General features: G+C 34.5%; 1 protein-coding gene and 1 pseudogene across 1 annotated transcript; one reads left to right on the plus strand and one right to left on the minus strand.

Annotated features, from left to right (window-relative positions):
* Positions 1-1349: 1349 nt before the first annotated feature.
* Positions 1350-2030, minus strand: LOC133189162 (paired amphipathic helix protein Sin3a-like). Its single transcript, XM_061324571.1, has 2 exons — positions 1894-2030; positions 1350-1637 (listed from the first exon to the last, which is right to left on the minus strand). The coding sequence occupies exons 1-2, from the start codon at positions 2008-2010 to the stop codon at positions 1350-1352; spliced, it is 405 nt and encodes a 134-aa protein (XP_061180555.1). The 5' UTR covers positions 2011-2030.
* A 4220-nt stretch (positions 2031-6250) lies between these two features.
* Positions 6251-27037, plus strand: part of LOC133189281 (uncharacterized) — a 33096-nt pseudogene continuing 12309 nt past the window's right edge.

The raw sequence follows: 27037 nt of genomic DNA on the forward strand, positions 1-27037 counted from the left end.
AATATATAATAACATTACCTTTTACAATCTGTTTGATTAGTGTGGAAAATTCAATGACAGACGTATTAAACTGCAATATGTAATAAAAATGAAATACTACAGACTTACAAGTTGCATCTCTTACAATCTACATTGCAATTCTGAGGTTTATGACTATTTACAGACAATTATTTTACAATAATAAGAGGTATATGTCATATCCCAGTCATAAAATTACAGTCCCAGACTTTACATGTAATAATGTAATTGTCATGAAGTCTCTGTTCACAAATTGAAGATTTTACTTTATAGAGACCATGTGAAAAATGATTAAAAATAATTAACAGTGAAAATAAAAATTTGCGGTTCATATAAGCACACCTTTATGGAGACAAATTTTACCTGTTTTGAATTTTAGAAGACGAATTATACATTTATTGCAGTCATGAATAGGGCTCGATTTAATGCTTTAAACATACCTCGTAAATATGTGGGCAGAAACAAAATTTTGATTTTGCATATAGCGAATCTTCTCAAAATATGATCACTCACATGTAACATGAATAAATATACAATGGGTCTATGCAATATGCAAAGTCAGAAGAAATGCTGACTTAGAAACATAAAATGTTACATTATTAAATGTAATCAAATTTGTAACACTGTGTCACTGCAACAGATGATGTAACAATATACAGACTGCATGCATTTTAAGAGATTTAGATATTTTTAACTTAAACCCCAAAACATGGAGCATATGATAGATGGCCTCATAGATGTAACGTAATAAAAATATACAACAAACGTGAAGTATAACTCAGTCCTCTTATGATCACAATTACAAACAAACTTTACTAAGGGATTAGGTATTTCTCTAAGTAATCAAATTACATTCCTGAATTTAAAAAAAAATACGAATACCTACAGGATTCTTCCATTTAACACAGAAGTCTATACACTGAAAATCTTATTTACAACTTCATTTTAAGATCATATATTAAATTTCTTGTTTCAGGTACATTTACAAATAATTAATCAGATTGCAATTTTTTTTTATCAAGGCAATTACCTGCATGTTGACATGAAATAAACAGGCAGTTGTAAATAAATTCTAAAAATTCCCATGATCAAATGACATGCAACCTTTAAGAAATGAAATTCATTATTGTATGAAAGTGTCAACTTATATAAATAATAACAATAAGTTTAATGCATTACCCTTTGAAATACATCATACAATGTCTGTAAAAAGAGATTTGTTCAAATGCATCCATTCTACTGTCTCTTATACACGTAGTTAACTTTTAATAATATTAAGCAAGTACTTGCTGAAACCTAGGTTGTTATCTATAAATTCATTGGTAACCTCCTTAATTAGTGGCCTCTTTGACTGGCTCAACTGGTTCCCCTGCCTCACTTTTGGTCTCGTATTCATACTCCACTTTGTATACTTTGTATTTGTTAAAGGTGAAGTAGGGTGTGGCATCCTCGGCACCGCAAGATTCCGTCGTGGTGGTACACGCTACCAGATCCTCGGTGTGTCCCATCAGCCAATCCTCACAAGCTGACTTTTGATTCTCCATCAGATTTTCCTCCCGCCAGCGATTTATCCATGTGGCGAATTTGTCATGTAGCTTTAGGGACACTCTCTTGTGTGACTGTAATGATCAAACATAAAATCTTTGAAAAACATACAGTAATTGAAAATTTGTAATATAGAGTTATAATAATATTTTGTATATCATGGTTATTACAAAATGATGTCAACTATCATTAGAGGTCAATTACAACTAAGATTTTAGGGGAAAAAAATTACAGACAGACAAACTGATGCCGACTTTTATCAGAATAGCTCACTAACCGCTGACAGACAATACAGAATTTTTAAAATGTTTATTACTTGTGTACACTTACCTCCCTTGCCTTGGTGAGTGCTGTACTTTTGTACAAATAGTACTCGCTGTTGACGACGTACACGATTTTGAATGAGTTGAAATTAAATTTACACTCGGTGTTGTCCGGAATGTCCATGTCCTCTGTGGATTTTTTGGAGGACCACTGTCTCAGTGTATGACCGAGATTTCTGATTCTTCTGGTAAAGTCGCCATTGTCTCACATTCCTATAGCAGACAATTTAAGATATTAAACATCATATGTGTTTAATACACACTTCTCATGTTACATAACAGCTAGACTCCACCAAATGTGCCATTTGACAGAGTTATAGTTTTGAAATGGAAATAATTGAGGTTTCATCAGCTATAACCCCCTCGTGCCTCTTCAATGAATGAAAATAACGGTGATACATACGAGGGTCTTTAGAAGAGTACGTGGACAAGTTCTATTGTAAGCATGCTATTTATATGAAATCTGTAAAACTCTGCAGATAAATACTATACATATTTTCCAATTAATATGCAAAGATTTGGTGTTTTCCGATGATATTTAAAAAATACACAGCTAAATTATTTAGATAAAACATGCTTCACGGAGCATGTTACTTTTTTTTTTTGCACCTTAACATAACAAAGACGTTTTCTTCAAAATTAAAACTTGCACTGTTGTAGCTTATAAATCTTTATGATATTTCACCTGTTGCTAAAATATTCATAAAACATCATTTGGCGAAATTTTGAATTAAATTGGAAGAGTTATGGCTGTTATATTGGTAATTATAGATTATCAATGCGTAAAAACAAAGCCAAAAATAATAATGTCATTGAACGTCTTGGAGCCCCGAGCAATTAAAAAATTATGTATGCAGACAGGAAAATGCCCGAAAGATACTAAAAACTGGGGATTGCCTACACATGTCTAGTACCAAAGTGTTGAAGTGTTAGCAACTTTGTAAGACATTTTTTATATCAACTTCTGCGATACCCCAATATCCTGCTTATCGCATGGACGTTGCAACCATGAATTTTGAATTGTTTTTCATACTTGATCGCTGAACTGCGTAGACATTGTTTTTAAGCAAATATCACCAATGTCCGATACCTCACAAAAGACATTTTAGAAAAAATATGACATGTCTTGATATACGCAGGTAGATTAAGGCTTCCCATAGAATATCACATTGCACTCTATGCCTTCACTTCTCCGAACTACCAAAATATGACGTCATAATGGAAAATGACGTCAAGTCACTGCCAACTTGAAGCGTTATGACGGGGAGAGTGTCATGAACTTTACACTTTATTTGAAACTGCATGTAACATGCTAGATATCTATTGCAAAATTCACGGGTCGTTAAAGGATTTTTAAGTCTTATATGTCCGAACATGTTATAAATACATCGCTTACTTACCCTTGATTAAAATTTAGCATGTTCAAAATGCTTACGAAAAATATACTTTTGAAATGTGTTCTGTGTTTTACCCGTGATTAGAGGTAGTATTTTGTGTGCATAAAAGAGTCTGGCGCAGATGATTAATATGGACTAATCTAAGATTTTTTGCGGAAATCTGTAAGAAGAGGTTGTTCTCTAACTGAATCTTGCTTGGGAAAAATGTGTGATGGCTTTGTTTAAATACAGATTACGACATTGTATGGAAAATACCCTCAAATTTGTAGGTAAGTTGAATTTCTCACGAAATATTTTGTACCCAAGTTATACTATGACTTTTCCTAAGCACATTTCGGGTACACAAGGATACGATGAGTTTATTTATATAACAAAATTTTAATAATTATAGTGTTAATCAGCTGCGCAGAAGCGATTTATGTGCAACACTTAAGCCTTAACATAGCTGCGTATGGTTTTTCAATTTTTAAGTAAGAAAAAGACATGAAAAGTCTATAGAAATGAAAGATATTTAGAACTGTGAAAAGGCTTAACTGGTCTGGAATCAGGTTGTCACGTCAACTAACGTTATAAAGCGTCAAGTGATTGTTCCGTGAAGGCATTCTTTAAGGTCCTCTGACACAGTGTCGTCCTTGGAGACGTACTTCTCTACATACTTATGTCACCGGGTTCACAGGTGCGTGAAAGTCAGTCAATATATCAGGTCTCAATAGCTTAGTGGTTAGAGCGCTGGCACGGTACGCCAGAGGCCCTGGGTTCGAGTCCCGGTTGAGACTTGATTTTTCACCACCTGTGACACTTAGACCAACGCTCCACTTCTATTGGATCATCAGACTGCTCATGGTCAGTGTCCAGGAGTTCAAAGGTCAACTTACATTCTTTCTTGAATTATTGAAAATATCAAAAGTTACAAAATAGTAGACTGTAAACTTACTCTTTTATAACTAGTCATAAAGCAAGTTCCCTCCCTGAGATCCTGTTACCCCCTCCTTTTTTTCTCCCACTTACAATGACAACTATGAAGCAATTTTCCTCGCTGAGACACTGTTCGGCATTTTCCTGGTAGGTGCTCTCCTTGGCTGACCGCTGGTGAACAGTAGCAACTCGTCCCCCTGTGGCATTGTTCTTGCGTTCCTCCTGGAAAAGCGCAGTGATCTTCACACAAACCTCATTTTGAATAATGTGTTGCATCTGCAAATAAAGACAGTGATACTTTTATTTAACAATCCTAATCTATGTTAGTAAAGCAAGTAAATTTTATTCACACTTATTTTTTTCCACCAGAAGTTTTCAATGAAGGTAATTTACGATTTGATTTGATTATATTATATTACTCAGGTCTTTCACCGGTAGAGCGAAAACAGCAACTTTTATCTAATTTAGCAATTTCAATCATATTTCTGAATATGATATAATTCAAGCTAAAAAGATACATTGTATATAGTTTTTTTTTTTTTTTACACTTGAGTTACCTTTCTTTTAAACACATTGTAAAAATCAATGTTTTTTATTATTTGATCAATACATCTAGAATATACATGTACTCTAGTTTGAAAATATGTACATTTAAATCTATCTGTCATTATTTATACCAAAGGTGCAAACAGAAAAATTATTTAAAAGGTCTATACATTGGCAGGTATTTAAATCACATGGCCTAGCAACAGGCCATCACCGGGAGGTAGTTTGTCAGACAGTTCTTAGGGAGCCATTTTGATTTTACAGGTAGGATATTACTTCATTTTTAATTTCACCCATTTTTGTATAACTGTCTTCTACCTGAATTTAAAAAAAAAATTCTATTAAAAGTGGAAACCTTTAAAAAAGAAAGAACAATACATATGTATAATTATCCATAATTATACTGTACCTGTACATAAGAGGCAGTGATGGTCTAAGCATAGGGTTTTCAGATCACATTATCCCATCTCCGATTTTTTTAAATAAAATTCTGACTTAAGACTGATTGAAGTCTGTCAAGTGAAGGCAGTGCAATACTTACATATGGTCACTAGAAAATCAATGAGCGCTCATGGTCAATTTGGAGTTGTCTTATCTTTTGTTACACTTAGAATAACTAGAATTTCTTTTTTTTTTTTTTTTTTTTTTTTTTTTTTTTTTTTTTTTTTGGTTGCTTGTTATTAAACAAGAGGCTTGTCGAGTGTCTGTTGACAGATACAAAGTTAACCAAGGTCAGTAATGAGGAAAAATTAGAAATCCCTTTTCTCCTCATACTAAAATTCTTCAAAACTGTAAGTTATTACTGCACACAAAACACACACAAAACAATATTACGCATAGCAAATGGCATCACCATAGGCACTGTACAGAGTAATGAAACATATAAGGGAAAGAAACAATTTTAAAAACCACAGACACCTGAATACATTATAATGAAATCGGTGGGGTAAATTCATTATATAGTTTTGTAGTGACCAGGTACAAGATGATACTTGTTTATTAAATTTCCTTCTTGGAGAGGCAAATAATACTTCACCTTTGTTATGGTAAAATATAGTTGAATCACAGGTATAACCATCTCGTAAATTTACAAATTTGAAACCCTGACCTTACTAAACATATTCTCTTTGAGAGATTTATAATTTCAGTGATGATGACAACAGTTTTTAATCTGTAAACACAAACCCAAGATAGAATTGACCTTTTCTTAAAACTGGCGAGCTCTTTCAAAATTTATGAATTATTCTTCTTGCTTAATTTTGTCATATAGTCAAGCTCTTTCATTCAATGATTTGCACTCTTGATAATTTTTTTTTTACATGTTAAGTACTTATTACCATGATTAACACATATTTTAATACTATAAAATATTTCCATTTTACCTACTTATTAATATTGTTATTTAAGTTTGCACAAAGCATAAAAATAAAATCTTCATCAAAGAACTTTAAAATTTTTATTTTTTTTTACAATATAATCTAGACTTGGTCATTTGAGAAGACTATAATGGATCCGCGTTACAGTGCCCAAGACATCCTCCTCTGTGACCTGTGTCAAAGACCAGCGTTACAAAGTAAATGTGAACTTTGTCAGATTAACCTGTGTAAGGCATGTGTAGGGGAGCATCTCTCTCTGATTCATCCCAAAGACACAAGGATGTACCGAACAAACACAGAACTTCTAATCCTAACTACCCAGAATATCCAAACCATTCCAAGAAACAATGTAACTATGAGAAATGTGACATTTCTGTCTGTTCTACCTGCATCTCCTCTGAGAAACATCATGGACAGAAAGTTACAGATATTCTGAAAAAAAAGATTATAAGAAAAAGGGTTTAGAAAAAAAAACCATTTGATAGAACTAGGGAAAAGAATCTATCCTGCATACGAAGAAATTACATAAGAGTTAAACTCTGAAAAAGTAAACCTTGAAAAACATTATGAGAAACTGACAACAGCTGTCACCAAACAAGGAGAAGACTGGCACAAAGAAATTAACATCGTTGTCAACAAACACCTGGATATAGTAAATAAACAGGAAAAAAGAAACAAAACAGATTAATTCTGATGTAAAACAGAGTATTCTTGATCTGAAGAAAATTCTGGGCTCCAATGATGTCTCCCTAACCTCTGCTTACAAATCCAGGATTGCTGAATTCAGAAGTTTTCCCCCTAAAGTCAATGTTTCATTACTAAGTTGCTCTCCTCATCAGATCAACACAGAACAGCTTCATTAAAAGCTTGGTTCTCTGTCAGTATTATCCATTACAACAGAAAAAAACATCGCTACACAAAAAAGACACCAGAAGCTGTATCCTGTCTTCCAGTCAAATCCCTGCTTGATGAACCAGAATTATCACCACCTTAGACACTAGTTATAATATACTGAACAGTGTAACCTGTCTCAGTGATGAAGAAATCTGGACATGTGGATCTGACAAAATCAGGAAACTCTTCAACCTTCAGGGCAAACTACTGAAGTCAATCCAAACCAATCAGGGAACATACCGTATGACATAGCAGCGACAAGGAGTGGTGATCTAGTTTATACTGGCCCTAATACAAGAACTGTAAATATAGTGAAGATTAAACAGATACAGGAAGTGATCTGACTACATGGCTGGGAACTTTACAATATCTATATCACCTCCTCTGGTGACCTCCTGGTTACCATGGACAGTGATGATAAACAATCAAAGGTGGTTCATTACTCTGGATCCACAGAGAAGCAAACCATTCAGTTTGATAGTGAACCTCTGTATTCAGCTGGTTATATTAAATACAGCAGTGAGAACCGGAACCTGGATATCTGTGTGGCTGACCTTGGAACCTGTGTAGTAGTGGTGGTTAATCAGGTAGGAAAACTCAGATTTAAATACACTAGTCATCCCTATACTACCAAGGGATCATTTGATCTAGTTGGTATCATAACAGACAGCCAGAGGCAGATCCTGACAGCATACCGTAACAACAACTGTATCCACATCCTAGATCAGGACGGACAGTTCCTCCGTTACATTGATAACAGTGATCTACACATTCAATGGGGTTTATGTGAGACAACCTCTTTGTGGCTGAGTTTCACAGTGGTAAAGTGATGGAAATCAAGTATATGTAAATACATCATTGTCATTTAAAATTTCTGTGACTGATACAAGATTAAAAAAAACAACACAACATTAATTTGGTGAACATGTAAACAAATATATAAAAACAAAAGTTATGAACAGTAGGCAAATGTCGTAATGATATTCTGTTTAAAAATACTAAATTTACTTTAAAAATATTTATTTAAGTGATCAATCGATTGGCTTGCGTGATAATTTGCATAAACGCCGAAGGCGTTTATGCATAAAATTATCACGCAAGCCAATCGATTGATCACCGTCATGAAACCAAAAAATCTGACAGTTATTCCTTATATTTACATGCTCTTGATTCTGCAAATTCACGTGCTACAAGTCCCGCTTCTGTCTATATTTGTCCCGCCCGGCACGTGATTTTTTTTTACCAGGCCTATCGATGAACCTGTAGATTTATGTAGAAATAAAGTATTTTTACTATTTGAAATTTTATCTCAGACAAAGACATTTAAAATGTAAATATATTTGAATATACATCATTATGTAGTGAATGTAAAACATCTTACTGAATCAGATGGAAAAAAATGCATAAACACAAAACAAAGACTGGTTAACACAAGAGTAGTTTTTGATGAGAAAGTATGCTATGGACCTAATCAATAGGAAATACAACTATCTAAATTCTGTTACAGAAAATATTTCAAATCTCTGTTGATAGTGCTGTTCCATCCATCATTGACCAGAATTCTCTGAAAAGACTGAAGCTCTCCTGGTATGTGCTTATAATAAAATCCTTTATTTTAGTAGTTTGCTTGTTCAACAAGCCTAATCAGAAACTGTAGGAGGAGTAGCATTTAAAAAGAATTCAAGGAAATCTATATTTTTAGTAACCATGGCAACACCTTTCATCATAATCAAGAGAAAAAAAAACAATAAATGAATAAATAAATAGAATTATGTGTCTTAGTGTCTTATCAAGTGCCAGGTATTATTGAGACTGGATAAAAAAAATGTAGGAGTAGAAGCACTTTGAAAGAATTTCAAAGAAACTTCTATTTTTAGTATCCAACTCTGTTTGTTGAAATCAAAAACCAATTTATATAATTATGTTTCTTAATGTAGTCTACTTGTGTACCAGGTCTTATTGAAATTGGATCAAAACAGTAAGAGGAGTAGCATTTTGAAAGAATTTCAAAGAAATTTCTAATTTTAGTAACCTTTCTAGACCCTTTGTCAAAATCAAAAACCTGATACATGGAATTATGTATCTAAATGTAGTCTTCTTGACCACGTCTTACTAAAACTGATCAAAACTGTAGGAGGAGAAGTATTTTAAAAGTTCAAAATTTAATTCTTGTCAAAGAAAAATTGATTGAACCTAGTTATACACGGAAATGATCAACAAAAAAAAAGTAAAGTAAACAAGTATATTGACTCAAGTTTCCAAATAAAGCAATGTTTTCCTAATCTTAACAAGGTTCTATACCAGTTTCTCCATTCTAAAGGCAATGTTGGCATAAATACCGTACATCTCTCTTAGCTGGTCCTCGTACTGTGTAGATTCTAGGTTCCCGTCCAACAAACTCTTCACCATCTCCAGGAAGTACGGATAGTATTCCGTAAGCTCAATCTCACCTGTAGCCATGACAACAATCAAAACAATTGTCTTTGCAACCATTAGAAACTAGAACAGTCCAAAATGGACTAATACCCCCCGCTGGGTTTTTCAGACAGGGTCCCAAGTGACTAAAAAAAATTATGGATTCAAGAGGTGGGGTTCACAATTTGTTAAAAACTTAAAAGTAAAAATTTAATTGCTCATTATATTTTTTAATGGATGATGAACTAAGCTGCATCCTAATAAAACAACAATACTACAAATTACATTTTTTGGTAGATTGAAAAAAAAAACAAATTGCAACTATCTGTCATCTTTGTGAAACATGATACTCTGCAATTTATTTGTTTAAAAAAAATAAAAATATCATATTATACAATGTCAAATTTATATTGATAACTTAATACCTAATTCATTAAAAAAAACTAAAAGGCTTGTTATCCAATAACTATGTATTTTGACAGACCATAAATTACAATTAAGAGAGTTAGAGAACAGAGTTCTTTAATTCCTCTGTCCAATTCCCGGGAGATATAGATGACACCTGTTAGATCAGAGATGCTCTAACAGCTTCCCACACTAAACTCATTAATTTATCTTTAACTGGATGCATGTGCACTCATAACTCCCAAGTGACAAATGGATTTACACTATCTATTGTGTAATGCACAGTGAGTCTGTAGTCAATAGAAAATGCATATTTATATCATTAAGTTGAAAACAAAGATTTTTTTTTAAATATTTGTTACAAAGCTTTATATTATGAAAAAACTGTGTGTTATCTTGATGCAACACTTTTTAATAAGGTTACTGCAAGATTCTTAGATTTGTAGGAGCTATCTACCAAAAAAACATTTTTTTTAATACTTGGTGGTTTTTTCAGATTTAATGAGTAGTTTTAAGCTGCAATTCACATTTTTGAACTAATGGCAGTTTTAGACGCTATGTCTCAAACCTAAATGAACCCAAAATGTCGATACAAATGAAAAAAACTGTTAATTGCAAGAAAATTAGAACAGGTGCACACCTTCATATGGTGAAAAATGAGTGTACAAATTTTCAGACAAATCCATGCCGTAGTCTCCGAGAACAGGTTCGGAAAATCACGTCTACAGACAGACGGACAGCTAGACGGACAGACAGGCGGACAGACAAATGGACATGCTGATTCCAATATACCCCCTAAACTTCGTTTGCAGGGTATAAGTACCTGGGTAAGAAGACAGGTTTGCGACAAAGATGTTCTTTCAGGTCTTTTGACACTGTGTGTCTTCCTTGACATACTTCTCCACATACTCAGACCATTGTTCCATTTTTAGGTCACCTGAGTCACTCAGGTGACCTATTGCTATCCGTTCTCGTCCGTCGGCGTTCGTCGTGCGTTAACATTTGAACATTTTTAGCTTCTTCTCTGAAACCGCTTAACCAATTTCAACCAAATTTGGCATATAGCATCTATGGGTAAAGGGAAACAAAAATTGTGAATTTCATGGTCCCTGCCCCCCTGGGGCCTGAGGAGTGGGGCTAAAACCACCAAAAATAATGCAATCTTTAAAAATCTTCTTCTTTACTCCTGGACATCAAGCAGTCAAACTGTTGGCATCATTGTAATAAGCATTGAGCCCTCTACTAAAATTGTGAAATTCATGGCCCCAGGGTCAGGGGTTCTGGCCCAAGGGTGGGGCTATATAGATCGTATAGTGAAAGTGCATTATTTCTTTGAAAATCTTCTTCTCTGCTCCTGGGTATTAAATAAGGTAATTAAGTACATAGTTATGAAGAGCAAGAAGCCTCTTCCAAAATTGTGAAATTCGTGGCCCCAGGGTCAGGGGTTCTGGTGTTAGGGCGGGGCTCTATAGATTATATAGTGAAAATGCATTTATTCTTTGAAAATCTTCTTCTCTGCTCCTGGGTATTAAATAAACTAACTAAGTACATAGTTATGATGAGAAAGAGTGCCTCTTCAAGAATTGTGAAATTCATGGCCCCAGGGTCAGGGGTTCTGGCCCCAGGGTGGGGCTATATAGATCATATAGTAAAGTGCATTATTTCTTTGAAAATCTTCTTCTCTGCTCCTGGGTATTAAATAAGGTAACTAAGTACATAGTGATGATGAGGAAGAGTGCCTCTTCCAAAATTGTGAAATTCATGGCCCCGGGGTTAGGGGTTCTGGTGTAAGGGCGGGGCTCTATAGATTATATAGTGAAAAAGCATTAATTCTTTGAAAATCTTCTCTGCCCCTGGGTATTAAGTAAAGTAACTAAGTACATAGTTATGATGAGGAAGAATGCCTCTTCCCACATTGTGAATTTCATGGCCCCAGGGTCAGGGGTTCTGGTGTTAGGGCGGGGCTCTATCGACTATATAGTGAAAATGCATTAATTCTTTGAAAATCTTCTCCTCTGCTCCTGGGCATTAAGGTGATAAACTAAGTACATAGTTATGATGAGGAGGTGGGCCCCTTCCAGAATTGTGTAAGCCGTGGCCCCTGGGTCAGGGGTTCTGGTGTTAGGGTGGGGCTCTATTGATTATATAGTGAAAATGCATTAATTCTTTGAAAATCTTCTTCTCTGCTCCTGGATATTATTTACACAAACTAAGTGCATGGTTATGATGCATAAGGATGCCTTTTCAAAATTGTGAAATTCATGGCCCCTGGGTCAGGGGTTCCGGTGTTAGGGTGGGGCTCTATTGATTATATAGTGAAAATGCATTGATTCTTTGAAAATCTTCTTCTCTGCTACTGGAGATTATTTAAACAAACTAAGTGCATGGTTATGATGCATAAGGATGCCTTTTTAAAAATTGTGAATTTCATGGCCCCAGGGTCAGGGGTTCCGGTGTAAGGGCGGGGCTCTATTGATTATATAGTGAAAATGCATTGATTCTATGAAAATCTTCTTCTTTGCTACTGGAGATTATTTAAACAAACTAAGTGCATGATTATGATAGGCAAGGATGCCTCTTCCAAAATTTTTAAATACATGGCCTCAGTTTTTGGGGTTCTTGAGGAGGGGGGGGGGGGGGAGGGGGGCTCTATTGATTATATAGTGAAAATGCATTAATTCTATTAATTAGTCATTAACTAATCCTGTATGCTCCCTAGTGTTGAGCTGATAAATAAATTGCTTAGCTATGATGAAGATGGGAGCTTCGAACAGAATTTAAATCTTGTGATCCTAGGGTCAGGGGTTCTGGCATAACGAGGAAGGGGGGGGGGGTTGATAATATAGTGGAAAAGTGTTAATTCTTTGAAGTCCATAGTTATGATGATGAGGGTAACTCTTCCATATTTGTAAATTTCTTGACCTTTGGTCTTGGGTTCTGGTGTTAGGGTAAGGCTTTGTTGAATCTGTAGTGAAAATGCATTGTACCTGTGAAATTCTTCTCTGCTTCTGGGCATATCGAAAGCAAACTGAGTAAAAGTTTAAATGATATAAGTAAGCGTATTTCTACCAGATTTTTGAACATCTGGACAATTCGTCTAAGCATTCTGGTCCTGGGCAGGGCTCTATTAATTTGTATTCTACTGAGAGAAGTTATTCCCCTTTTCCATTCATCTTTGATAATTAATCACTGTAAATTATGTTTTTGAAAGGTTAATAGAATAAGATAATTATGCAAGAATGTTTATTGTATAATTCAAAAAGTACTTTCTTAGTTTTAATAATCAGGTAGACCTGTAAGTAATAGATAAATAAAAACGAGACAAAAATAATTTATCTTATTAAAAGTTCTTCAAAGACCATAAGAGAGGTCAGTGCTAGGGGTCTTAATATGGGTTTAAAAATAGTACAGAAGCACTAGTAGTTTGTTAATAGTCTGCATGGTGATAGTATTAAGTGGGGGACAGATTAGAACTTAAGTTATGAGTTGATACTGAATACTAGACTAATTATTTTGTTGATCCTGATCTTCCTACTTCTCTTGCTTTAGGGCAACAAAGCTTCATCCCTCAGTGTATTTAACTTCTAAATTGTTGTATTATACTCAGGTGACCGTTAAGGACCTTGGGCCTCTTGTTTTTCTATTGGATCATCAGACTGCTCGTGGTCAGTGTCCAGGAGTTCAAAGGTCAATTACACTCTTTCTTGAACTATAGAAAATATCAAATTTTCATTAGCTTAAATATATGGAGATAACGAACAGTATTCAAGCTCAAAAGTCCATTAAACAATGCACATTTTGTAGCACAGCAAACACGGACCTCTAAAACATCAGAGGTGGGATCAGGTGCCATGGAGGAGTGACCATCCCCTGCTGACCTGTCACACCGGCCGTGTGCTCATTGTTATGACCTAGAAATAACGAAAAAATCGGTCGACAATTCTGTGTGTAAATAATGGCCTAACAATTAGTATGAAAAAGGTCAGTCAGCGTTTGACTTGATGATAAATTGTATTTGCTGACAACATTGTATTGGCCATAAAACTTATATGACTTTATTCTTGTTTCATATTGCTTATGGTTACAAAAAAGCAGATTGTGAATTAACTCTTCAAATGGCACAAATATATCATAAACTTGACATTCTTAAAATTCCACAAGTCATTTTCCCCCATAGTAATCCATTATTAATGAAACAAGTAAGAATCTTAGACATTCACTTACTCAAAAGTCATTTTCATCCAAGGCATTTGCAGATATTCAAAACCAACATAACTCAAAACATATTGCCCATGCAGTCATAATCACGCAGAATCACAATTTGTATTTAATCCACCGGTAGAAAATTACATCTCAGAAATACAGTCCTACACACAATCAAAACTAATGTTCCAATGCATTTGCAGAAATTCAAAACCAACATAACTCAAACCATACTATAAACATACTTTTTTTCCACCGAGTCATTACTCCAAGGAATCATAATTTGTGTTCAATCCATGGGTAGAAAATTACACAGGTTTCTTAGATTACCATTGTACATCCTAAACTCAATTTAAGTATGCAGTAACTAATTCCTATGGAAAATTTTTGACAGCGTACATATCATATAAACTAAAATCGAGCGGGAAAAAGTATGTGTACAATATTTAAAATGCTTCCTACCTCTTTTTTTTTACTTACAATGACAAGCAGGTTTCCCCAATGAGACCTGCCCCCCCCCTGCGCTTTTTCTCTTACTCACATTGACAACGTTGATGCAGTTTTCCTCGATGAGACACTCTCCTTGGCTGACCGCTGGTGGACAGTGGCCACTTGCCCCCTGTACCGTTGTTCTTGCGTTTCTCCTGGAACAGGGCAGTGATCTTCACGCAAACCTCATCCTGGGCTATCTGTTACATCTATAAAACAGACATTGATACTCTTATTTTCCAGTAACTATGTTATGTTAGTAAAGCATAAAATATGGAGATAACGAATAGTATTCAAGCTCAAAGTCCATTAAAACAATACAAATCGGGAGCAGAAGAAACAAACCTCCAGACCTCCAAAACATTAGAGGTGGGATCAGGTTTCATGGAGGAGTGAGCATCCCCTGCCGACCGGTCACACCCGCCGTGTGCTCCTTGTCATGATTGGTAATTAAAGGAAAAACAATTCAGTGTGTAAATAATCGCCTAACAATAAGTAATGAAAACGTCAGTCAGCATATGACTTAACGACAAACTGTATTTGCTAACAAGGTCATTATATCGACCCTAGAACTTAAAAAATGATGACTTTAAGCAAAACTGTTGTTATTCTTGTTTCATCAACTTGTTTGTCTATAATTAACTTACCTCATTTTAGAAATTGTTCTTACTTAGAGCATGCTCTTGCGTATCGAATCAACTGAGAGATATACACCCCATATGCAGGTGATAATGGTATATTGCTTCATAAAAAAAGGAAGTTATCGATTAAAAAGTTAAAGTTATCACGTTTATCATAAAGTTTTTTTGTTAGATTACCATTAATGTCTTTTTTCTAGTAAGATATCCAAATATGAAACAGATATGTCAGACTCTGTGGTATCTTTTATTTAATTGTAATCACATTTATTTTTGAGAACCAGTATTTTTTTTTTATTTATTTTTATTCGAAAAAAAATGACATACTTAATTAACCAGAAGTCTACGACAAGACTGAAGCTCTACTGGTGCATACTTTTCTGTAAAATCACACACTTTTGTGGACACAAATGGAATTCGAGATTAAAGAAGTGATCTGTTATATAATATATATTAAATTTTACATTTTGTAGAGGAAATGAACTTGTGGGTCTCTTCAAGCCACGAAAACAACTAAAAATAAAATCCTCATAAAATAAGTGACTTCACAGTAATAAAGAAAGATGTACCTTAGTATTGTACACTTGTGTAATATAGTCTATTCAAACCAGCATTGAAGAATGACTATTATTTTGAAAGAATTTCAAAGAATTTTCTCTTTTTTGAAACTAAGGTAACACCATTTGTTGTAATCAAAAACTGAAAAAATGTATCTTGGTTAAGTCTTATTAGGTACTGAAATTGAACCAAAACTGTTTGGAATTAGCATTTGGAAAGAATTTCAATGAAATTTATATTTAAGGTAACCGTGGCAACACTGTTTGTCGAAATCAAAAGTCCATATTTAGAATTATGCATCTTATTTAAGTCTACTTGTGTACCAAGTCTGATATTGGACTAAAACTATAAAAGGAAAAGTGTTTTGAAAGACTTTCAAAGATATTTGTAGTTTTAGTAACGATGGCAACACCATTGACTAAATCAATAACTGATAAAAAGAATTATGTATCTTAATGTAGTCTACTTGTGTATAAAGTAATATTGAGATTGGATCAAATTTTTTGAAAAACTGTTTACAGAAGGACAGACAGTTAGGCAGATGGACGTACAATGGACACCTCACCAATGCATGAGCTTTTCTGGTCTCTGAAAAGTAATGCTGAAACAGTAAATTTTATCTGATTTAAAATTTAGTAAGATTTTTTGAGTGTGATAGAATTCAAGATAAATGGATATCAACTTTTATATACCATTTGTATACTAGAAAAAAAATCACTACATATAATTTGTTGAGTTTTTTTAACACTTGAATTATCCTTCTTTTAAACACATTGAAAAAATCACTTTATGATTGGTTTAAATTATTTGATCAACGTATATAGAATATACTCTATTTTAAGAATTTCATGCAACTTTAAATCTATCTGTCAGTGTCTTTTTTTAAAGCCAAAAGTGCAAACTGAAAAATTATTTAAATGGTCTATATATTGACAGGTATTGAAATCACATGTCCTGGATTTAAATCACATGACCTAGCAACAGGCCAACACCAGGAAGTAGATTGTCAGACAAAGCTTCGGGAGCCATATTTGATTTTATTAGTAAGACAATATTCAACTGTCAATTTTAAAAACACTTTCTTGTAACACTTAACTTCTACATCAATTTAAAAAAAAATGTTAAAAGTGGAAATCTTTCAAAAACCAAGGAGCAGTGTAATAATGCATGATTATAATGTACATGTCAGATAGTGATGGTCTAAGTACGGGGTTTTGAGAACACGTTTGTATCTATTACCCCACCTCTGACGATTTTTCGATGAAATCCTGGCTTACGATTGGTTAAGGTCTCCCATGTGAAGGGGATGTTATAAATAGTTACTTGAAAATCAGAAGACGGTCAATACGAAGTTATCTTTTCTTTTGTCACACTAAGATCAATTCCAGTTTCTTACACTAATCTTTTTGATTGCTAATAGACAGGAGGCTTGCTGAGTGTCTGTTCACAATGTAAAAGTTAATCAATGTCGGTAACGAGCACAAATTATGAAACCTTTTTCTACCCATACTAAATTTCTTCAAAACTGTAATTTATTACTGCACAAAACATACAAAACGAATTAAGTACACAATTTGACGTCATAATAAGCACTATATGGGAGTGCTGAAATATAAATGATATATAGCAGGGAGAAACACTTTACAAACAATATTCTTTGAGAAAATGATGATTTCCATGATGTTGAAAAGTTTAAGTCTGTAAACACAAACCCAAGAGATAATTGCCCTGTATTTAAAACAGGCTAGCTCTCAAAAAAAATATTAGATATTCTCCTTGTTTTATTTTCTTTACATTGTCAGGTACGTTCTTTCAATGATTTTCACCCTTGATAAATATTTTTACATGTAAATCACTCATTGTCATAATAATTTCATATATTCTCTTATTACAAAATATTTCACATTTACCTATTTATTAATATTTATTTTTTTTAATTTGCACAAAAATTAAGAAAATAAAATCCTGAACATATATAGGAATGATACTTTACAATTTTCAATTTTTTTTACAGCATCACCTAGACTTAGTCATGTGTGAAGAAGACTATTATGGATCCCCTGGACAGAGCTCAAGTACTCCTCCTATGTGACTTGTGTCAAAGAGCTGCACTACAGAGTCATTGTGAACTTTGCCACATTAACCTGTGTAAAGCCTGTGTAGGGGAGCATCTCTCTGATTCATCCCAAAGACACAATGTCGTACCATACAAACACAGAACTTCTGCTCCTAGCTACCCAGAATGTCCAAACCACACACAGAAACATTGTGGAGTTTACTGTGAGAAATGTGACATTCCTGTCTGTTCTACCTGCATCTCCTCTGATAAACATCATGGGCATAAATTTACAGATGTTCTGAAAAAACTAAATTCCACAAAAAAGGATTTAGAAAAAGACTTGGAAGAACTAGAGAAAAGAATTTATCCTGCATATGAAGAAATTACATCAGATTTAAACTCTAAAAAAATAAACCTTGAAAAACATTATGAGAAACTGATATCAGCTGTAACCAAGCAAGGAGAGGACTGGCACAGAGAAATTGACATCATTGTTAAAAAACAAAAATCTGAAATTGATGAAATGAAAACTAAATACCTGACTATTTTAATTAAACAGGAAAAAGAAATTAAACAGATTACTTCTGATTTAGAACAGAGTATTCTTGATCTAAAGAAAATATTAGACTCCAATGATGTCTCTCTAACCTCTGCATACAAGTCCAAGAATGCTGAATTCAGAAATTTACCCCCTAAAGTTAATGTACCGTTACCAAGTTTCTCTCCACATCAGATCAACACAGATCAGCTCCATCATCAAATGTTTGATTCTCTGTCAGCATTATCCATTACACCAGAAGAACATGGCCACGTCATAAAGACACCAGAAGCTGTATCCTGTCCTCCAGTCAAACCACTGCTTGATGAACCAGAGCTCATCACAACCATAGACACTGAGTATTTTAATCTAACCAGTGTAACTTGTCTCAGTGATGAAGAAATCTGGACACGTGGAATTGATGCAATCATGAAACTCTATAACCTGCAGGGTAAACTACTGAAGTCAATCCAAACCAAGTCAGGATATACACCACAGGACATAGCAGTGACAAGGAATGGACATCTAGTTTATACTGACCCCGATACAGGGACTGTAAACATAGTGAAGAATGACCAGATACAGGAAGTGATCAGACTACAGGGGTGGAGACCTCGTGGTGTCTGTAGTACCTCCTCTGTTGATCTCCTGGTTACCATGGACAGTGATGATGATAAACAAACAAAAGTTACCCGATACTCTGGCTCCACAGAAAAACAGTCCATTCAGTTTGACAGTGAAGGTAACCCTCTGTATACAACTGGTTACAATAAATATATCACTGAGAACAGGAACCTGGATATCTGCCTGGCTGACAATGGAGCCAGTGCAATAGTGGTGGTTAATAAAGCAGGCAAACTCCGATTTAGATACACTGGTCATCCCTATTTTACCCAGGGATCATTTAATCCACAGGGCATCACAACAGACAGCCAGAGTCAGATCCTGACAGCAGACTATAAAAACCACTGTATCCACATCCTAGATCAGGACGGACAGTTCCTCCGTTCCATTTATAACTGTGATCTACAGGATCCATGGGATTTATGTGTAGACACCAGAGACAACCTCTTTGTGGCTGAATTTGTCAGTGGTAAAATGAAGAAAATCAAATACATGTAAATACTTTATTGTAATTGAAAGTTTCCGTGAGTGATATACAAGATGAAAAAATATTAACATGTAAAAATTTATGTACTGGTAAACAACAGTGTATGAACAGTGGGTAAATACATTTTAATACCTAATTTCATTCTGTTTATGCCACAAAAATATTCTATTTCCTTTATAATTATTTTATTTTTGAATAAATATCATTACATAGCAAATGTAAAACATCTTACTGAATCAAATGAAAACTAGTACTAATTGTAAAGGGAACCGTTACATATGTTCCCCAAACCCTCCCCTGCTCCACTTTGGGCCTTATTTCCTGCGTATACTAGTTTCATTAAATTAGACAATTGTTTTGTTTAATAAATCCTGTTAAAATCATTGAAAACTTCATCACATATTATACAATTAAACATTGCAATTGCTAAATTGTGCTGTTTTCCTACAATGCTCTACAATAAAAATCTTTAAATTTGTACGGGCAGTAATTTTTCCTTCAAAATTTCTTATTCCTACATGCATCTACTCAGTGTGATTTAAGTATTTACAAATATTTACTCTTGGAATGTGATAAACTTTTGGAAATCTGAAAGCTTAACAAAGTGCCCCGCCACAGCATGATACGCCGGTCAAATATTGTTCAATTATCACAGTGCAAAAAAATCATATCAACCTTGATAGAAAGATTTCACTGATATTTTCCCTTCCTTTTAATATTTGAAGTTTATAATCTCCTGTGGTGTAAGACTTAATTGTAACAAATATTACATCATACATTTCTCAACTGGTTGTGTTAGTCTAACAAATGCCCATCTGCAGCTTTGTTTATTGTATATTTCTGATTGATTAACAATGCTGCAGCCTAATAAAACATCAAAACAAATTATGTGTATCCTTTACAATATAAAATTGTCATCTTAGTGAGACATGACACTCTGCAATTTTCCGTAAAGATATAAAAATTAAAATTAAAAATTTTATATTAAACAATATTGAACTAAAACTGTCCAAATGGGACTATTACCCCCCGCTGGATTTTTCAGGAAAGGTACCAAATCACTAAAGGTGTTTTTTATGGATCTAGAGATGTTAAAAAAAATTTTAACATTGACAGTCAAAATTTCATTGAAATTTTAAAGTTACAATTTAGCTAAGCTAGCTAATAAAACATCAAAATATTATTCATTATATTGTTTTTTTTTTATTAGATTGTAAAACTTAATTAATTGCAACCATCTTTCATATCTGTGAGACATGACCCTCTGAAATTTGTTTGTTGATATTTAAAAAAAAATAATAAAAGTATAATATTTAACAATATCAAATAAGTCTTAAAAACTTAATCTATACCAAATCAATTTTGAAAATGGCCATTAAATGACAGAATTTGCTATTAACTACAATTAAGAAAGAGACCAGTAGTCCTTCTGCCTAATTCCCAAAGGATACAGATAAGAGCTGCTTGATCAGAGATGCTCTAACAGAAATGATTGAGACAGCTAGCCTACATTGAACACATTATTTAATCTTTAACTGGATGCATTTCCACTCATTACTCCCGGATTCTTTTTTGTAGTCTGTAGTACAATAAAAAAGCATATTTATGTCATTCTGTTGAAAACAAAGGGGTTTTTTTTGTTTGAAAGATTTATAAAATGAAATAAAATTATGTAATCTTGATGCAACATTTTTGATATGATTACTGCATGACTCTTAGATTTCTAGGTACTATCTACCATAAAAATTGCTTTAATACTTTTATTTATTTTTTTTTTTTTTTAGATTTAATGACTGGTTTTAAGCTGCAATTCATATGGACAGACGGGAATGCTGATTCCAATATACCCCCTCCCTTCCCCCATCGGGGTATAATTAATTTGAATTATATCATAGAATATTAAATTAGTTTTAATTATTTTACACCAAAATATTTAAAGTTAGGCTAGCCAACAAGAACTATTTAATCCAACACAAGCAATTAAGAGGCTGATTCCTTTGTCCAATTCCCAAGAGATAGTATAGATAACACCTGCTTGATCAGAGATGCTCTACCAGTTATTTCCTCGAACTAGACTCATTAATTTCTCTCTAATTCGACGTGCAATTTTCTGTTATCAAAATTCTCCTTGACCAGTGTTTGATAATTACATCCATGGGAGAGGTGGAATATCTCTTATAACATTACATTTGTTATAGATTGCTGTAAAAGATATAATGAAAAATATATGTATTTTCTTGGTTTTAACATTTTCTAAAAATAAGGATACTGCAATACTCTTACATTTTTGGGGATTTTGTAATTAAAAAGTTATAAGACATATTTTTTTTTTAATTTCACTTAAATAAAAGGTAACATTGACCTTCATGTAGGGTGCGACACACCTTCTACATAAGAAGTTTTAATTGGCCATGTTTGATGATTTACCGACTAATAGTTTTCTTGTTATGAGTCGGACAGGGTTTTTCCATATTTGGCCATAGCATCTTAATTAAAGTAAGAGCGAACTACATTTTATGTGCGACACACCTTCTACCCAAGAAGTATCAGCTGAAAAAGTTTGATACTTCTAAGCCTAATAGTATTCAAGTTATGATTTGTTTGTATGTTGTTCAACGTCCCTCTCAAGAATTTTTCACTCATATGGATACGCCACCACTTGCTGGTGGAGAGCTGCAAATTTTGTCCTATACTCGGCACTTACGGCCATTGAGCAGTGATGGATCTTTATCATGCCAACACGGGGCCTCGGTTTAAACGGTCTCATTCAAAGGACAGGTCGCCGTGTCCCAAAGTGGGATTCGAACCCGCGACGTTAGGATTAAGTCCTTACTTCGCGACTCTAGAGCAGACGCTCTAACCACTGCGCCACGATGGCGACTATTCAAGTTATGAGCCGGACGAGAAAAAGCCAACAGACAGACAAGCTAACAGGCCGGACATGAACGCCAAAACATAATACGTACCGTCTTAAGTCAGGCGCATAAAAAGTCTAAGATATGGTAACCATTGTTTGCTTATGTTTACCATTGGATCCCATCGACAACCAATTGTTGTTGTTTGTATGTTACAAAATAACCAATGTTAGAAACTGGAACTCACCCACCGTTGATACCACCAAAAGAAACACTGACCTACAGGGCAATAATAACAGAACCGCTTATTTAAATCAAGGATGACTTTGTCATAAACACATATTTCCATTGCGAGCTGACCCTCTCCTTCCCAAGGGCACCTTGGAATACCGCCTCTCTGGTGCCTCCAGACTCCTTACATCCTAGGAAATCCTTGAACCACTTGTTCAACTCAGGCGATCTCCTGCAGGACAGTAATAGTGTGCGTAACAAATGAGGCATCAAAATGATTTTTTTTTCACGAAGTTAGGACCATTATTAACTTTGCTAACAATTGTCTTAGTCAGCTTGAAAATAAAGAATTTTTGTTTTATAAGTTTGGTTTCAGCATAAATAAACGAAAGGAATTATAGTTTAATAATTTTGGTCAAAACACAGAAAATGGGCTGAATTAGGAACTGATAATAGGAAAGTCTTGACTGGAACAAGGAACTCACTGTTGGAAGGTCTGGACAAGCTAAACCAGTTTTGTACGTGAAATTACTTCCTGGTTAAATAGAACCAGACATCGCAGGGAATTCTCATGAACCTCATGGTGCTTCTGGAATTTCCTCACTTGAAAATTACAATGTAAAATTTATTTTTAAAATAATTGCATTCTACATATTATGTGCAGTTTAAGATTTTAAGATTTTCTTCCCGCCAAAATCCTTCAAAAAAAGGGGGGAGACTGCCGGAATTAGAGAATGATTGATGCATAAATTAAATTCTACATGATCTTATAGTTAATGCATTGACAATTTTTATTGGTGGCAAAACCTAGATTTCTGAAATATATAAAGGAAACACAGGTTTTTTCCTGTCCTTTATTGATAAAAATGTAAAAGGTATTTGTTGCTCAGCTTGTTACTAAGCCTTCTCCTTCTTACCGTTCATACAATTTTTCTCCTAAACTTGTAAAAAAAATTCTGCTGAAAAATATAATATGGCTCTATTTTTTACATCACTAACTTTGAAGGCAAACTCGTTAGGAGTTCCGTATCGTCGACCTGCAGTAAGTGAGGTGTCTTTCAAGGTTCTGATTCTCTGTTTCTGGAAAAACAAAAAATACTTTCACAATATAGACTTAGGGTTATTCCATTAAAAATACTCTACCCTACCTTAGAACTACAGAATGTTTCAGATCTAGCACCCTAAACATGCTAAAAGGACTTTGCTTACTGACTCTTTATTACCGCAATCCTTCTGTTTAGGTTTGGAACATAACCCTGCTGATTTTACCATCCAACACTGACCTTCTTTGAAGAATTACAACGCTACCCTTCTCTTAAGGTTGTACATGTGGTCCAGGACCCTGCTTATTTGACTAAGTACTACTCTATAAATAATTTTCACATAAGCTTTCCTGTACTCACTCATTCAAACAACAAGTTACCTTCACCAAGGAAGGTAACACATCTTAAGAATACTTTTCCATCATAAAATGACCCCCCCCCCCCCGACCACCCTCCCAAATGGTCTACAGTATAAATCATCGACTTTCTTCAGGGAGTGATTTCAGACCTCATCCAATACACTACCTATCACTATTAACCTTCTGTGGAGGCTTTGAGTCATCTGAAGATTGTGTTGATTTCCGCTCTTCCCCATCTGACTTACGTTGTTTGCTTTTTTAACGGTATAAGAGTGGTCATTTCTGACCCCCAGGGACGAGCTGTCAGTCTGTAACATATTCAGCTGTAAAACAAAGCAGATAGTGGGGATATTAGACCAAAGAAATTTTCAAAAATATTAAACAACTGCAAGGCAAATTTTTTCAGATGTATTTCAATCATCAGAGTTCCAAAATTAAGATATGTCTAAGCTAAAATCAGGTATAGTCAGTTTGTTTGTTTGTATGTTGTTTAATGTCCCTCTCGTGAATTTTTCACTGATATGGAGACGCCATCACTTTCCGGTGGAGAGCTGCAAATATGTCCTATTCTCGGCACTTACGGCCATTGAGCAGTGAGGGATCTTTTTCGTGCCAGCACCTACTGCGACACGGGACCTCGGTTTATACGGTCTCATCCGAAGGACCGGTCTCCACGTCACACAGTGGGATTCGAACACGCGACGTAAGGATCAACTCCTTACGCCGTGACTCTAGAGCAGACGCTCTAACCACTGTGCCACGCGGGCGACCAGGTATAGTCAGATGTATCATATTATCTAGCATTACAGTAGAAAAAGTGACCTTTAGTATTCTTCAACAACACAAAGACTACAATAATCTGACAGTTACAAATGTACTACTTAAGTGTACATAGATTTTCCACTGAATAGCTTCCCTGTACTTACATACACTTTCAAACCTCATGTTAATTTCCCCCAAGATGTCACATCTCACCAGTACTTACTTTTCCATCATAAATGACCCCACCCATAAATTCGATTTCCCCTTTAAGACAGCATATTTCCCCGGTACTAACATATCTTTCATAAGATATACCTTTGGTTTCAGGCAGGAACTGACCAAACTCGGGCAATAGATCCTGTTTCTGGAACAGCTTGACCACCTTAGAGTAGACTTCAGCCTCTGCTAGGGGCTTACAACCAATTTTAATGTCATAAAGCATTTCAGGACGTATCAGTTTTACATTGTCTGTGTTATAAATGTTTTCATTCTTAGTCTGGAAAAATCTGGCAGTATATTGACCAGGTACGTATAAACATCCCTCTATAAACAAGACTTTTTTAGTTGATAACTAATCCAATATACATGTGGCTCACCTGAGCAACATGGCTAAGAAAAGTATAAATATGACCATCATAACTTTGCTGTTCTCGAGAAGATTTTTTAGGATTTTTCATAGAAATTCCTATGTAAAAATTTTATCGCCCATTGTGGTCCCACCATACCGTCCCCCCTCCCCCCCCCCCCCGGGGGGGAGGGGGTCACGATTTGAACAAACTTGAGTTTACACTACCTAAGGATGCTTCCATAGAAATATGACCAATCATGGCTTTGTTGTTTTTGAGAAGATTTTTATGTATTCCTGTGTAAAACTTTGATCCACTGACGGTCAAAATTGTTTTCCTGTGACTTTTTTTCAAAGAAGTTGACAGAAAAAGCCTAAATCCATTTAACTTCGCAATATTATTCTTAAAAACTAAAAAATATATCAACCCAAATATGCCTGGATTTACGTAATAGGTCTGCTATTTCCAAAATTTAATCAATAATAATCTGTTGTAAAAATCTGCTGGACCTCTTCGGATAATCTGTTTTTGTGCTTTCTTGAATTTATGTCAGTTGCTAAATTTGAGATGGTTGGTAAGCTTGAAGAAATCGTACACCCTATGGTGTGTAATGTAAACATAATTTCTTAACTTTAGTCCATGAAAATGTTGAAAATAAATACTGGTAATATGTCCCTGCCTTCTTCCTACAGTTTTCATTTTTAAAATGATTATAATAAAGTAACCAATGAAAAGGACTAACTCCACCCCTTCCAGGAACCATGTAAAAGCACTTACCCCACATAAATTGGTAAGAGTCATTTGTAAGAAAAACACGGATCCTTTGTAAAACGTTAAGAAGCATTATCTTGTAAAAAGCAAGCGATTCATTCATGTTATTAACCCTCCCTGCCCCCATTTGCGAGGTATAGATTTTTTGTGTTTAAATTTATGATTTTTTTGGGGGGGGGGGTGTAGAAAGGGGGGGGGGGGCTTGTCCGAATTTATTTGTTTTCATTATTAAAAAAATACAGCTAGACAGATTTAATATTAATTTTACTGCTATATTAGGTTCAATCAAAATGTATCTTAGTCTAGAGAAATGATAAACCGTTAACTTTAAAAAATAATTCAGACAATTTGTACTTCTATGCCCCCCCGCCCCCCCTCCTCCAAAAAAAAAAAAAAAATGAAAGTATAATTTTGATTGGTCGACCTGAAATATACACACATAACTTTTCTCTCTTTTTTGTGATACTGATGAAGGCAAACAGTAGAAGGAATTAAAAAGATTGAGTTTTCTGTTGCATCCTTCACTAAAAACAGGGTTTTTAGGTGTGGATTTTTTTTATTCTACACTTAGCCTTTAAAAAGAGATAACATATACTTTTCCGTTTTTTAATTTTAGGATTGGGGTGTAAAGAGTGTCAGTTTACATTTAAAGAGAAACCTATGAAGTTAAAACATTTATCATATAAAAATTATGTTATGCCTGACATATAAATCCTGTTTAAAACTGCATAATATGACTTCGTTAACATTAGGTTAAGGGACAACCATTTGATTCAGAAAGGAGGGGGGGGGAGGCAAATTTTTCCAAGTCAGATTATTTATTTTCATTGTAGTGAAAGAGAGATTATTTATTTCCAAGATGATCCGGGACAGATTATTTATTATCAGCTTCACTGAAAAAAGTCTGAAGAGTCAAAAAAAAAAAAAAGGAAAACGCCTAAATGCTTTCATGTTTGTGTGTATGTGTGTGTGTGGGGGGGGGGGGGGGGGCACTAGTTCCTGTTATAAATTTTTAACCCA

Source organism: Saccostrea echinata, unplaced genomic scaffold (assembly GCF_033153115.1).
Source record: "Saccostrea echinata isolate AGI-Se365-2 ecotype Australia unplaced genomic scaffold, CSIRO_AGI_Sech_v1 ptg000017l, whole genome shotgun sequence".
Lineage (NCBI taxonomy): Eukaryota > Metazoa > Mollusca > Bivalvia > Ostreida > Ostreidae > Saccostrea > Saccostrea echinata.